Source organism: Astyanax mexicanus, chromosome 2, assembly GCF_023375975.1.
Source record: "Astyanax mexicanus isolate ESR-SI-001 chromosome 2, AstMex3_surface, whole genome shotgun sequence".
Classification (NCBI taxonomy): domain Eukaryota; kingdom Metazoa; phylum Chordata; class Actinopteri; order Characiformes; family Acestrorhamphidae; genus Astyanax; species Astyanax mexicanus.
The window spans coordinates 73,193,832-73,209,495 of record NC_064409.1 but is presented as its reverse complement, the minus strand read 5'-3'; the positions used below and the strand labels follow the sequence as shown (position 1 = coordinate 73,209,495).

The 15,664-nt window shown below is 36.2% G+C and overlaps 1 protein-coding gene and 1 non-coding gene across 2 annotated transcripts; one reads left to right on the top strand and one right to left on the bottom strand.

The window, feature by feature from the left end:
- Positions 1–3,736: 3,736 nt before the first annotated feature.
- trnaw-cca (transfer RNA tryptophan (anticodon CCA)) lies at positions 3,737–3,808 on the top strand. Its single transcript has one exon. It is a non-coding gene; the product is annotated as a tRNA-Trp (tRNA).
- Positions 3,809–5,984: 2,176 nt separating this feature from the next.
- On the bottom strand, positions 5,985–12,512 carry atp5if1a (ATP synthase inhibitory factor subunit 1a). The gene is made up of 3 exons (XM_007239844.4): positions 12,355–12,512; positions 8,078–8,190; positions 5,985–6,278 (listed from the first exon to the last, which is right to left on the bottom strand). Exons 1-3 carry the CDS (start codon positions 12,421–12,423, stop codon positions 6,137–6,139), a joined length of 324 nt encoding a protein of 107 aa, XP_007239906.1. The 5' UTR covers positions 12,424–12,512; the 3' UTR covers positions 5,985–6,136.
- Positions 12,513–15,664: the final 3,152 nt, after the last annotated feature.

The window sequence follows — 15,664 nt, the reverse complement described above, 5'->3', positions numbered from 1 at the left end:
TAACATTGAATACAAAATCTCGTAGAGGTGCAATGTACAGTGCAATAGGGTAAATAGTATTCAGGGGTAATTTGAAACAAAAAAGTGCAACTATGAACTTGAGATTTAAAAAAAAATAGAGCTAGGGCAAATATAAACACAGAGGTGTGTATGAAGAACTAAACAATTTCAGATCAGTAACAGAAATCAAACCAAATTCAGCTGCAGATTTACTTGACTATTTTTCTATACTTTCTATTACAGTTACAATTATGATTTTCAGTAATATTCCTTATCAAACCTGAAACCTTTTTATATAATGCTTGAATAGAAATCCTCAAGATTTAGAGATTTTTTTTTAAATAACTAAAAGAAATATCAAAAAACATGGGGCTTTAAATAATGTACATACAAGAGTCTAAGGCAAATAAAGAAAAGAGGAGCAAATATTTAAACAAAAGTATTTTTGCAACAGGGGCCTTTTTTGAGAAAAGCTGAAGACATCTCTAGATCTGTTTATCCTGCTTTAACCCTTAATGCTCCTGATTCTACATGTAAGCTTATTTTTTTGGAAGAATAAGCAACACCAGCTTAAAAAAGACATTCTTTCAGGATTAAGAACAGAAGGAGGATTTGAACAATTTTCTGACCTTAACTACATTTTTTTAATAAAATGGCTCATGAAATGCTTAGATAACCCAAGTTCTTGCTGGTATTTTATACCACACAATATTTTCTTTGAAGTTTGGGGGTTTTAATTCCTGTTATCATGCAATTATTAATTTACTAACGCTACTATGTTTACATTACCAGGCTGAAGTGACTCAAATCAGATTTAGCTCAATGTGGCTCAGATCAGATTTTTTTATGGCTGTGTGAATGTGCCAAATTAGATTTTTTAAATCAGATTTGAGTCACTTTCATATGTGCTCCTAAATGGGATATATATCTGATCCATGGACATCTCCACAGTCTTTTTGTTGCTTACATTTATTTGTTACAAAATTATGTGTAAATTGAATTACTAATGTAAAAAAAAGGAATTAATAAAAATATGGAACAGAAAATACGAAACGGAAAATACATTATTCAGTGGTATAAAAAAGTTTGGGCACCCCTGATATTTTCATGATTTACCTTTATAAAACATTGGTTGTTCCAATTTTGTTTAAATGATTATTGGACACTTTCTGTAAATCCTATAAACTTCATTTCACTTCTCAAATATCACTGTGTTCATCTGCTATATGATATATTTCACAAAAATTACTGATCAGAACAACCAATGATTTATACAGAAAATTATTATTATTATTTATATGTAGGGCTGAATAAATATGCATAAATATACATCTATATATATGTATCCCCTAATTTCTTGATGTAAGTAATCATGCACTAACAGGATTGTAATTGAATATCGAGTATTTCGATTAAATAAGAATAAGTACAGAATCATTATAGTGTAAATAATTCAGTTTAGATTCACCCCCACCCTGTAGGCACCAGCTCTCTTTGGGTTTGAATGACACCTCTACTAAGTGTGGTTCACAGTGCTCTAATGTGATGGTAATAGAAGGTGTGAACTGAGCCTGAGAGGACGCTCAGCTACTGTTAAACAACAATACAACCCAGTGTGAAACACTGATATGGGTGGCCAGGTTCTGACACCATGCTGGGAGAGGTGTCAGACAGATAATGGCTGAATTTGGGATTTGATGGGCTTTGTGTTTTGAGTGATGCTTAAACGTTAAAGCATTTAATCAACAACAACAACAAAAACATATATAAAACTTTGAATAGCTAATGTTAATTTGATCAATCTAATGCATTGAAACAACACGTATCTCCGATGTCAGCATTTTTACTCATGTAGATTGGTTTACTTTGATTCAATATGAATTTAGCTTTATGGTTTTGTACAAATTGTTGGTATTAAACTTTATTTACATTAAATATGTATATATTATTTGTATTCTGTTCTTATAGACTGCACTGTTTTGGCCCTGTAGTATAGAAAAGAACAATTAAATAATATTTTTAAATTATGAATTAAATAATTAATTAATTATTTCTTATAAAAACTGAGGTAAATGAGTGTAGATTTAGCCCAACCATTCAAAACTTTTAAATAAACGTTGATTCAATGTCAGAATTTCAACAATAACAGATGATGTCAATGAGGTTATTTTACATAAAGGTTGCTTTCCTTCATTAACATTAGATGTTAATGAAGGAAAGCAACCTTTATGTAAAATAACCTCATTGACATCATCTGTAGTGTAATGCAACCAAACAATAATGTTTATTTAATGTTTAATTTATTATCATGTTGATTCTATGTCAGAATTTCACCATTAACCAATACCTATCAAACAAAATAAAAATAAAAAAAATTCATCATTAACATTTAATGATGCTATGCAACCAATGAAATAACATTTATTTAGTGTTTTTGCCATCAGGCGAGTGTATAACTTTGGTTCAGAGTGAAGATACAGTCTAATACAGACCCTCAGAGGGAGGATACAGTCTAATACAGACCCTCAGAGTGAAGATACAGTCTTATGCAGACCCTCAGAGTGAAGATACAGTCTGATGCAGACCCTCATAGTGAAGATACAGTCTGATACAGTCCCTCAGAGTGAAGACACAGACCCTCAGAGTGAAGACAAAGACCCTCAGAGTGAAGATACAGTCTGATACAGTCCCTCAGAGTGAAGACACAGACCCTCAGAGTGAAGACACAGACCCTCAGAGTGAAGATACAGTCTGATACAGACCCTCAGAGTGAAGACACAGACCCTCAGAGTGAAGATACAGTCTGATACAGACCCTCAGAGTGAAGATACTGACCATCAGAGTGAAGATACAGTCTGATACAGACCCTCAGAGTGAAGATACAGTCTGATACAGTCCCTCAGAGTGAAGACACAGACCCTCAGAGTGAAGACACAGACCCTCAGAGTGAAGATACCGTCTGATACAGGCCCTCAGAGTGAAGATACTGACCATCAGAGTGAAGATACAGTCTGATACAGACCCTCAGAGTGAAGATACAGTCTGATACAGACCCTCAGAGTGAAGATACAGTCTGATACAGACCCTCAGAGTGAAGATACTGTCTGATACAGACCCTCAGAGTGAAGATAATGTCTGATACAAACCCTCAGAGTGAATATACAGTCTAATACAGACCCCCAGAGTGAAAATACAGACCCTCAGAGTGAAGACACAGACCCTCAGAGTGAAAATACAGTCTGATACAGACCCTTAGAGTGAAGATACAGACCCCCAGAGTGAAGTTACAGTCTGATACAGACCCTCAGAGTGAATATACAGTCTAATACAGACCCCCAGAGTGAATACACAGACCCTCAGAGTGAAGATATAGTCTAATAGAGACCCTCAGAGTGAAGATACAGACCCTCAGAGTGAAGATAGTCTAATAGAGACCCTCAGAGTAAATATACAGTCTGATACAGACCCTCAGAGTGAAGATATAGTCTAATAGAGACCGTCAGAGTAAATATACAGTCTGATACAGACCCTCAGAGTAAATATACAGCCTGATACAGACCCCCAGAGTGAAGATACAATCTGATACAGACCCTCAGAGTAAAGAGACAGTCTGATACAGACCCTCAGAGTGAAGATACAGACTAATACAGACCATCACATGCTCTTAGATCATTTTTATCGGACTGAGGTCAGTGGACTGACCGCTCTAAAGCGCGCACACCGGCAACTCTGCTCAGACCTCGTGGCGCAACGGTAGCGCGTCTGACTCCAGATCAGAAGGTTGCGTGTTCAAATCACGTCGGGGTCAAATATTTATTCCTGCTTATTTCGACCCCCGTATCAAATATTAACATGTCAATAACAGCGGTTAAACAGTAAAATTTCTCGGTGCTTTACTGACTGACACTAATGGAGTTGTAATTCTCTAATGCAGGGTTTTACCCATTCACAACGTCTGCAGTATTTTCTCTAAATGTTTTAATGGCTGTAGAACATATATTGTTTTAGATTATTACTGTGCACAGATATTATTCTAGAATATTCTACTCAATATTGTAATCAAAGCATTGGCGGACGCATAAATGTAAATATGTTAATAGATATAAATATTTTTTTCCCTCACCATTTCAGTTTTTTAGAATCTTTTCTTCAAGTTTTAATTGTAGTGTTAATTTTCTGCTTTTATTTATAGTTCTAGTATTTAATGCTCTCTACATCTGTGTGTTCTAGAAGTGTTGCCTGAACACTTCAAATGGTTAAATTGTTGACAGTTCTGATTATTTAGGTTGTACTGGAATGGTCAAGATGTTAAAAAACATCTGGAGTTTGTCCTCCATATTAATGTTCTAGTCACTTTATCGGTTAAATGTTTCTCTCCTGTTTAAATATTCTCTGACAATAAATATATACTTATATTTTGCTGTAAATAAATTAACCCATAAAAGAGCCCAGACCCATATCTGAATATTGATACCAAATTTAGTATTAAATCAAATAAATGTAGTAAGCAGCTGATTAATGTTTTTTTCTTACTGTGGGAACAGTACTGTAAATATTTTAAGGCTCCTCATCCCTCATTTACCCATTTTAATGTTGTAGAATGCTCTCTTTCCATTTAAATATTAAATAAATTCCTCTTCCCTTTTAAAAGTGGTTTCTACATGTGCATATTTCATTTTTTTGAATTCCCTTTTTAATTATTTTAATGTTTGTTGTAATCTAATTACACTGCTCTGGAATATTATATATAAAAAATAAAGTCATCAGCACAAATTCGCTGTGGCATTGTTTCAATAAGCTTCTGCAATTTATTTAATTCCAGTGTTGCTGGATTCATTTTTCACCAAGATCTTACAGCAGCATTGATGATGGTAGAGTCTGACCAACCGCTGCACAAAGTCTTCTCCATCCAGCACATCCCAAAGATTCTGGATTCTGTGGTGAACTCTCTCAATCCATGTGTGAAAATGATGATCTCATGCTCCCTGAATCACTCTTTCACAATTCCAGCACCATGAATCCTGATATTGTCATCTTGGAATATGGCCGTGTTCATCAGGGAAGAAAAAATCCCTTGATGGAATAACCTGGTCTATATTCAGTATTTTAGCTGTTTTCTGTCTATTCACGCTACTCTCAAGCCATTAAAATATTTTTTGTCTCACCATTTCAGTTTTTTAGAATCTTTTCTTCAAGTTTTAACTGCTGTGTTAATTTTCTGCTTTTATGTATAGATCTAGTATTTAATTCATGTGTTCAGAACATGTTCACACTAGTGTAATGCTCTCTACATCTGTGTTCTAGAAGTGTTGCCTGAACACTTTAAATGGTTAAATTGTTGACAGTTCTGATTATTTAGGTTGTACTGGAATGGTCAAGATGTTAAAAAAACATCCAGAGTTTGTCCTCCATATTAATGTTCTAGTCACTTTATTGGTTAAATGCTTCCCTTCTGTTCCTAGAATGTTAATGTTAATTCTTAGTTCCTAAAATGTTGTGGATGCTCACCTGCACCCCTTATAATTAAAAAAAAAAAAAAAAAAAGATAATTTTCATGATTTTCCTTTGTAAATCATTGTTTTTTCAGATCTGCAGTTTCAGTTACATATATCATATAACAGACGAACACAGTAATATTTGAGAAGTAAAATTAATTAATATTTAGTAGATCCTCCTTTTGCAGAAATAACAGCCTCTAAACTCTTCCTATAGCTTCCAATGAGAGTCTGGCTTCTGGTTGAAGGCATTTTAGACTATTCTTCTTTACAAAATTATCAGGGATGCACAAACTTTTTATACCACTGTAGTTGTAGCATGTTTTTCACCTATTCACATACTCCGGAGTGTGTTTTTAGCCATTTAAATATACAATTAAATTATACATTCATGTGCATAGTAAAAAAATACTAATAAAAGTTTACAGCGACAGGTTATCAAATTAAACAGCCCTGCAGTGTAAAGAGAAGACACAGGCAGTCTTGACACCTTTTTGAAAACTCTTTATATTCTTTATTAATGATTCCATAAACTCCATTTACCACAAGAAATTAGTAAGAGGGAGCTGCTCGTGGGAACAGGCATTGAGTGAATTTTGGCAGAAACCGAGTGATACGCAGGAGTGCTGTGGTGGCACAGCTCAGTCGTCATGGTTGAGTTTTCTGATCTTGCCCTTGTGGCGGTCGATCTCACGCTGAAGACGCTCAATCTCTTTTTTATGGTGCTCGATCTCCTCCTTGTGGTGATTCTTTAGAGCGGCCATCTGCTCCTTCTCCTTCTGCCTGCAGAAAAAAGTAATTAAAAAAAAAGGTTTAAAAAAAATAGGCTAATTCATTTTTCATGTATTTTTTTAATTGAAGTATGAAACTGAAAATACAAAGCTCTTGCTTATCAATTAAGGTAAATACATTTTACTTCCTTTTATGTAAAGATTGGAAAACTTATGGTATGGTAAAGTATTTTTGTTAAAGGCCAAATCCTTTAAATACAAAAGCACAAGATCTTGCAAAAATGTACCATATAAAGAATAACACCCAGCAGCACAAACCATCATATAACCTCCATTATAATAGAAAGGATATTATAGTTGAAAGTGAAACTTTGTATGGAGCATTTTTACCTTACAGTACAATGTTCTAAAATCCAGAAGCCTCACCACAAATCAGCTGATTGTCTTTTTAAAAAGTTCCTGTTTCATATTTTTATCAGCTTGCTGAGCCAAATGCATTTCTTTTAAAAATATAAAATAAATAAGTAAGAACACTCTTACTTAAACATTAGTATGTAGAACATTTTCCACGTCTCTTTCCATAGCTGTGTTTGTTACTGTATTTTTAGCACTACAAGGCACATCGATAACTAAGTAAAGCTAAGCTAAGTAAACACAACTAATTAAAATAATTAAATAAATAAAAAAAACATTAACACACAAACAAGTGATGCATGTTAATCTATACAGATTTCTCTCTTGAAAACTGTTTATTTGGTTGAATAAAGCGCTTCTGTTTATTTACAGTAAGCTTAGATTTACAGATTTCCACTAAGGCTGGGTGCAGCAGCATTAGCATTAGCAGCTAACAGTATATGCCACCCAACAGCACTACACTGAGGAACCCTGAGAGTTTCAGTAACCAGGGCAATAACAGCTAGTAGCTCATCCCACGTAGCTTGTTTTAACACAGTAAACAAACTAGCGATTAGCATGGTTAGTGGCTAATTATAACGCTGTTCTAGCAGTGCTAGACGGAAGAATCGCACTGACGATTTTTAGGAAAATTAAAGGATTTTAAGTGAGACTTATAATGCAAAAAAAAAAAATGCGGTATAGAATCCTCATATAAAAAGAAGTCAATATATTAAGGAGTTGTTTATTATGCAACACAAACTTTCCAAAAAGGCCGTTTTCCTACATTGGAGATACCTCAGGAAACAGCGTGGGCACACCCACACCTGTATAAGCTGTACGGTGTTATCTCATAAGTGAGATTAAACAATGGCCAGTGTGCTCATGGCAAGAACACATGAATTATGGAAGTTGGAGTAAGGTATGAAAGCAGGTGGGGATGGATGGTATATTCCATTTCTGAAGTTGTGTGGGGTAGGCAGGCATGTGATAGAAGGCATTTCCTCCCACAGTGGACAACAGCACAGTGGGTGAGGATAGTAATGATTGTGTGAACAGATAAGACAAACTTGGGCTGAAGTCACATCCACATTCAACCGAGGACTCACCACACAAACTTATCCCACAAACAGTGCAGCATTCTTTAGCTTCTACTGGACATGAAACTAGGGATGGGAGATATGACCCTAAAATAATGTTCTCAATACATTTCTCAAGAACACACTACTACACCAAATTATTATTACATTTTATTCGGCCATATTATTGCATACAATATGAAAAGGCACATCACTAACTGAGCTTTTCACCAGATTGTAACAGAAGTCATTGATCCAACATGTCTGTATGATACTAATAATGCACTCCACAGTGGTGCAGGTTACAGAGATCAGTGTGCTGGGGTAATTTAATAGCTGCAGGGCTACTGATCCTCCTCAGAGCTCAAGTGTCACTTACTTGAAGTACCGCTCTTCTTCAGCTGCCTGCTTCTTTCCAAAAGCTCCACCAGCTTCCCTTATAGACCCTCCGGCTCCTCCACCTTTACCAGCTCCTTTCCCCAACTCTCCAAGCTAGAAAGAAAGAAAGAATATGTTTTATACTTTAGATTCTTCTAAGTATTACATTTATTCTTGAGGACAGAGCTGCACACTCTTGGTAAGATTTTAATCTCAGTGTCTTCATGAGGGAGAGTCATCTGGAATAGTTTTCTCAGCGTCTTGAAGGAGTTTCTGGAGGTGCTGAACAATAGCTGTTGCTTTTTTTTTTACGCTGTGAAGCTCCAGCTCATCCCAATTAAATCACCTCAAATCACTATCTCAGTTCATCAGAGGTTTAGATCAGGGGAGTGGGTCATCAATTCATATTTTTTCCCCCTAATTCCATATGTGCCCTTTAATAGTTTTTATATACCTTTAATATTAATATACAAGGTAGAAAATAAATCCAATTAAAAAAAATACTAAAAAGGTGTTTCCAAACTTACTGACTGGTACTGTATGTCCAAATGTTTGTGGACATCCATTCTAATAAATTAATTTAGTTACTTTAAGTTGCATCCATAACTGACATACATGTACAAATGCACACACACACAGCTGGTCTAGTTCCTGTAGATAAATACTGTCAATTATTTGGAATGATCCTGACCTAACTTAAACACTTTTATCCCTGAATTAAATCAAATCCTCACAGAAATGCTTCAAAATGTAGTACAAAGTAGGGGTGGGCAATATTGTATCGTATACAATATATTGATCGTGACACAGAAAGATCATGATATTAAAAATCCATATTGTGCTAAAATAATAGGGATGTTCTGTCTTGAAAGTAGTCTTATTTACTGCAAAGCTTTAAATGTATTTATTGTATAATTGTTTTTTCGTTTGCAGTTTATATGCATGCACTAAATATTCTGTAATATTTTTTTATTATATTATTTTATGCTATATTATTTATTTTGCCACCATAATTATACCGTTATACTATTCTACTATATTCCTAAAATTATTAAAATATTTTTCTGTTTTTCTATATCGCCAAGTATATCGTTATCACAAAAATACCCTGAAATATCGTGATATTATTTTAGAGCCATATCGCCCCCTAGTAGAAAGCCTTTTCTGGACAGTAGAGACTGTAGAGTAGTAGTTACTTCAACAAAAGCAGGAAAAAAATATTTTTAAATCCTTGATTTCAGAAGAAACAGTGAATGAACATGTGTCCCAATACTTCTGTCCACACAATACATTACAGTGCATTTCTCAACCCTGGTCCTGGAGGCCCCCTGTCCTGCACTGTGTATTGTGTTCCCTGCTCCGAACACACCTGGTTCAACCAATCAGCTCTTTAACAGCCGTTTGCTGAGAAAAAGAGGGTGTGGTTAAGCAGGAAAAGCACTAAAATGTGGAGGGCAGCCAGCCTCTCAGAAAAAAAAGGGATGGAGAATAATCACTGACACACACAGAGACACATATACACACCCAACCCAGCCAAGACTGAACTTTAGCCTAGCTGGAAAACATGCCACCCATCTCAACAGCCATTCTGCACTCTCGCTCACAAACACGCTCACACACACACACACACACACACACATACACACTCAGTCACTCGCTCGCTCGGTCCTTCGCTCGCTCTCATCAAATCCAATCAAATTTATTTCTTCTATAGCACTTCTTACAACTGAGGTTGCCACAAAGCAGCTTTACACATAACTGTGACTAAAAAGAGAAGAACTGCTGGTACTCATCCCCCTCCCATTAGATTGTAGTATTAAAACTGTAGTATTAGAATCATTAAACAATAGGGCTATAATGATTTGTCAATACAATACTCAATTAATAAACTTGAATTAAACACAACAGATTGAATATTTTCTCACTAAATATTAGTAGTTTCCACGTTTGAACATCATCTAGTCTTTGACTTTTAATTGCCTTTTAAATCTCATGTCCAGCTGTCTCTATTGTTTTAAGAGATGAAGAATATGGCAGTAATAATTGTTGACTAATAAAATAAAATAAAAATAATCAGGTTAGTTGACTACCAAAATAATCATCAGTTGCAGCCCTATTAAACAAACACATCAATTACACTACATTATTAGCGTATTTGTATCAACTATAAAGGAAAAAAGAAAGTAAGGATATATATATATACTTCAATACTTCAAACCGATTCTTGCTGACATTTACTGTACGCTGGAAAAGGGTAAAGCGACACTGTCTGCAACACAACAATTGGCTGACACTGACCCAAAAATTAAAAAAAAAATAAAATAATAAATAATAATAAAAAAAAATAGATAAAAATTCTCAAAATATATCTTATTTTATTGTTGGCATTCAGTTGGTTGAAATTGGTGCGTAGTCTCTCTTTAAGTTATAAATCTGTGTATTGAAGAATTCCTACATCGGTGCTGAACAATAGTTGCTGCTTCACGCTCTGAAGCTCCAGCTTATCCCAATTAAATCACCTCAAATCACCCCAATCTCAGTTCATCAGGTTTAGATCAGGGGATTGGATCAGGTAGAGAACTAACACTTTTTTTTTACTACATAATTCCACATGTGTCCTTTAATCGATTTCATGCATATTAATTTCAATGTAGGTAGAAAATTACTTAAATAAAAAAAAATAAAAATAAAAATACAGTGAATGAGAAGGTCCATTTTTTTGTCTGGTATCATATATGCATGCACTAAATATGCTACAGTAGATTTTTTTTGTGAGAAGTTTTTTTTGATAGTTTAGATTGTTTTTTTGTTTCCACTTAATGTAAAAAAACTGCTACATTTACATAAAATACGTTTTTCTTTGTAGAAGTAGTGCATTCTTTTAATTACATTATAATGTTTTGTCATATCACCAAGCATGCAAATCATTGTTATGTCACATCTTTCCAGAATGTTATTTCTGCAACCTTACAGGCGTAACCTTTATCGGAATATTTTTAAAACGTTGCTAGACGTTCTTAAAACGTTCTCTGTTAATTGAATATTGTGATGCAAATCATTCTTATGTCACATGTTTCCAAAACGGCCTAAACTTTACTGGAAGCTTTTCAAACGTTCTCTGTCAGCTGAGTATTTCGATGCAAACAATTCTTATGTCACACGTATCCAGAACTTTATTTATGTAATGTTACAAGTGCAACTTTTCCTGGAATCTTTTCAAAACTTTGCTAAACGTTATTAGAACATTCTCTGTTAGCTGGGAATTGTGATGCAAACCATTGTTAAGCCACACATTTTCACAACGTTCCCAGAATGTTATTTATGTAATGTTACAGGTGTAACCTTTACTGGAATCCTTTCAAAACGTTGCTTAATGTTCTTAGAACGTTCTCTGTTAGCTGGGTATTGTCATCCATTCTTGTCACAGGTTTCTAGAACGTTAATTCTGTAACGTTACAGGCGTAACCTTTACTAGAATCTTTTAAAAACTTTACTAAACGTTCTTATGATGCAATCCATTCTTATGTCACAAGTTTTCAGAACGTTATTTCTGTAACGTTAGAGGCGTAACCTTTACTGGAATCTTTTCAAAATGTTGCTAAACGTTCTTAGAATGTTCTCCGTTAGCCGGGTATTGTGATGCAAAGCATTGTTAAGCCACAAGTTTTCAGAACGTTATTTCTATAACGTTACAGGCGTAACCGTTTACTGGAATCTTTTCAAAACGTTGCTAAATGTTCTTAGAACATTCTCTGTTAGCTGGGTATTGTGATGCAAACGTTACAGGGGTAACCATTATCGTAATCTTTTCAAAACGTTACTAAAACTTATGATGCAATCCATTCTTTTGTTACATGTTCCACAACGTTTTTTTTCTGTACCGTTACAGGGTTAACCTTTACTAGAATCTTTTCAAAACGTTGCTAAACGTTCTTAGAACGTTCTCTGTTAGCTGGGTTTTGAACTTGTAGAAGTTAGTTATCCAGGGTTTCCAAGAAAACACATTAAAAATTAATAGATACAAACATTTCCTCGACCTGCTGGTTAAAGGACAGAGCTGTTCTAGCTGAGCTGAGAGTATAGAGTTAAAAGAGGGTTAATCGTATTTATAAATGATTTAAACTGTATTTCTCCTGATTAATGATTGGTATGGGCAGTATTCAGGCCCGGAAGAACAGGTCTGAGATCAGTCTGAGCTACAGCGCTGTGTTTCTGCAGCACGCAGAGGTTATATACGGTTATAATCAGGCTGAATCAGCAGCAGTTTAAACACAGTACCTGATCAGAGTTCAGCCGGACCTGGCTCATATAATAGCCCCGTATACTAGTCCTCAGAAACCGCGCCATGGCTGCTCCTCAGCTCCACAGCTCTGTGTGATCTGTGCTGTGTGTCCTTGTGTATGATCTGCTCCCGGAAACAGTGGAGAAACTCCAGCCAGCCAGCACTCTGGTTTATTACCACCTCCTACAGGCCTGGGGTCACACTGTATCTCTGTGCCTTTTTACGTCATACATAATAAAATATTTTTTATCCTTAACATAATAAAATATTTTGTATCCTTATAAACCTGCAAAACAAAAACAACAATTATTTGCCCCCTACAGATTTCTCCTGTTTTTGCTTTTTTTAAAATCATACTTAGACAAATACAAACATATCCTATATAAAAATAAAAAAAAAAACTTTACATGACCAATTAAGCTCTATCCTTACGGGATTAGTTTCTTAGAGGGGGATATTTCACACTTCTACTCAGTGATAAAACTCTTTTATCTGGACTGCAATTGAAAAAATAGGAGTACCAGTGAGTTTTTTTGGCTTTCTCGATCACATGACATCACGTTCAGTAGCTCCTCCATTTCCACTCGCTGTTGTTTACATAGATCTCAGTGGAAATGAGCAGCCAAAGTGAAATTAGGGTGTGTGGCAGTGGACAAATAGTTATTTTATTTAACGCAAGGTAACGAAACTCAGAGAGAATTTTGTTCCATGCTTCTTTTCAGAATTGTTTTAATTTAGACACATTGGACGGTTTTCCAGCATGAATGCCTTGTTTAAGATCATGCCACAGCACTCTGAGGTGGACTTGTTTGTGTGATTTTGGGTCATTGTCCTGCTGCAGAAGCCAAGTACACCTGAGCTTTAAGTCACAAACAAATGGCCAGACATTCTCCTTCAGGATTGTCTGGTAAACAGCAAGATTTCTGCTTCTATCTATTACAGCAAGTTGTCCAGGCCCTGAAGCACCAAAGCAGCTCCAGATTATCACCACCACTACCACTACTATGTTTTACGTTCAGTATGAAGTTCTTTTTCTGAAGAAAAAAAAAACGGGACCCAAACCTTCCAAAAAGTTGACCCAAACCTTCCATCTTTGTCTCGTCAGCCAATAGAATATTTTCCCACTATTGTCAGAAAGCAAAAACACATTCAGGTGTTTGCACTGTACTTGACCAACTGCAATCTGAGTCCACAAGAACTGCAGACAAGAATGCAGATTGAGAAACGGCCCTTGAGGGAGCCCTTGTTGTCTCCTGGAGCAGGGTGGATGAAGGTTGATTGCTCTAGAGGATCTTGACCAATGGTGTCCAATATTATCTGCAAAAGGCCAGTGTGAATACATGTTTTCATTTTAAACAACAAGCAGCACACTTAAATTAATTTGTTTAATCAATTGCTTAGTCTTGAAACGGATAGGATTTGAGACCCCTGAGCTAGAGCAGTTCTAGAGCTCAGTTTTGATCCTGGAGGTCCACCATCCTGCAGACTTTGGCTCAAACCCTCTCCTAACACAGGTGACTCAGGTGAAACAGACCACCTCGGTTATCTAAATATTAGAGCCATTGTGTTCTATTTGAACTCTGCAGGGTGGTAGATATCCAGAGCCAGGAATTAGCACCACAGATCCACAGCAGAGGTGACCAATCCTGCCTCTACCAAGATCTACCATCCTGCTAGTTTAAACCTCCATCCCAAATCTAATACACAAAACTGATCAAGCTCTGCTGGAGGCAGTAAATACTGTAGATGGATGAAGTGGGACTGATAAGTGATTTATGCCAAAGGCTACGTTCGCATTACAAGCCACATTGCTCAAATCCAATGTTTTGCTCAGATCGGATTTGGCTATTTTGAGGGTTCACATTCACAAATGTAAGTGAGCTGTATCTGTGTGTAATGTGAACAAATTTGTCCCTGAAACATCTCACATGCGCACATTGATACCTGTATAAACATTGGGATATACATCCACATATGAGCTACTAATGCAGCCATTTCCCTTTATAAAGCTATGAGTCATCTTTCAAATAGGAGTTTTTATGTTTTTATGTTGTTGGTGAAGACGGTAATAGATGCAGGAAATGTATGCGTTAGTTGCTCATATGTGGAGCATCTTTTGCTGGAGTGGAGAGGGAACAGCTGGTCTGAAGTATATGCTCAAGTCAAGGAGGGAAAAAAAGGCCAGGCGGCTTGCTTTTGCTGTTTTTCTCTTAGCTGCACCAAGAAATGTGTGGGTACGAGAGTGAAGCACGTAGCGCATGCAGAAAAAGCAAAAAGACTGATTTAAATGTTCACATTCATGTTGCATGTCCATGGATCGGATACGTGTCCGATTAAGGACCACATATGAAAGTGACTGAAATCTGATTTGAAAAAATCTGATTTGGCACGTTTACATAGCCATGAAAAAATCAGATCTGAGTCACATTAAGCAAAAAATCAGATATGAGTCACTTCAGCCTGGTAAGGTCTAGATTTTTCACCATATTTGTACATGACATGTTTTGATTTATAGCAGGCCTTCTTCCTCGGTTTTCCTCTGTTCACTTCTAGCAAGACAAATGCAAAGAAGTTAGAAAAGCAAACCATGAAGCATAAAGTAATTTGTCCTGCACTCCCACTGTGAGTAAGGCTGACATTAACTCCTCTGATTCATAATGACTCACCTCGCTCTTCCTTCCTTCTCTCCAGGGACTCGCATATTTCCTCCGTGACCTTCAGCACCTTGATTGCAGTCAGAATGGAGAGAGCTGCAGACCTGAAGCCTTCCTTTCCTCTGGTTGTCCTGCCCCAGGAGCCTGCCGAAGCCGCCGCTGCATTCCCGGCCTCGGCTACATGAATATTAAACATGACAATGAGCAACTGTGAAAGAACCCGGAGCTATGCACGGCAAGGGAGCAAAGATTTGTTTCATGTCCTAGGAGACAGGTTACATCAACATGAAAGATCTTTTTAAGCTTTGTTCTATCGCTTTGCTTCCAAACTCGTGAAATGGTGAGGAGTGCTCATACTATTCCCTTAGCCCCTTTTTTGCATTCAAATAAAAGCATATTTACTTAACCATTTGAGGCACGGTATGCACTGCAAGATAGCAAGTTTATTTTCCCCCATTTTTCACTTTGCAATTGTGTGCAAAGAGCAAATCTCGACATTTTCTGACAATTTTAATGTATTCTGGGGACAGTTAAAATTAAAAAAATTCTCCAGCGGTCATGGTCATGGAGCTTAGAGGCACAGGTGGACGTAATTGCAATATTTAATAAAGGAAAACAAAACAAGACAAACTATGAACTAAATGAGCAAAAC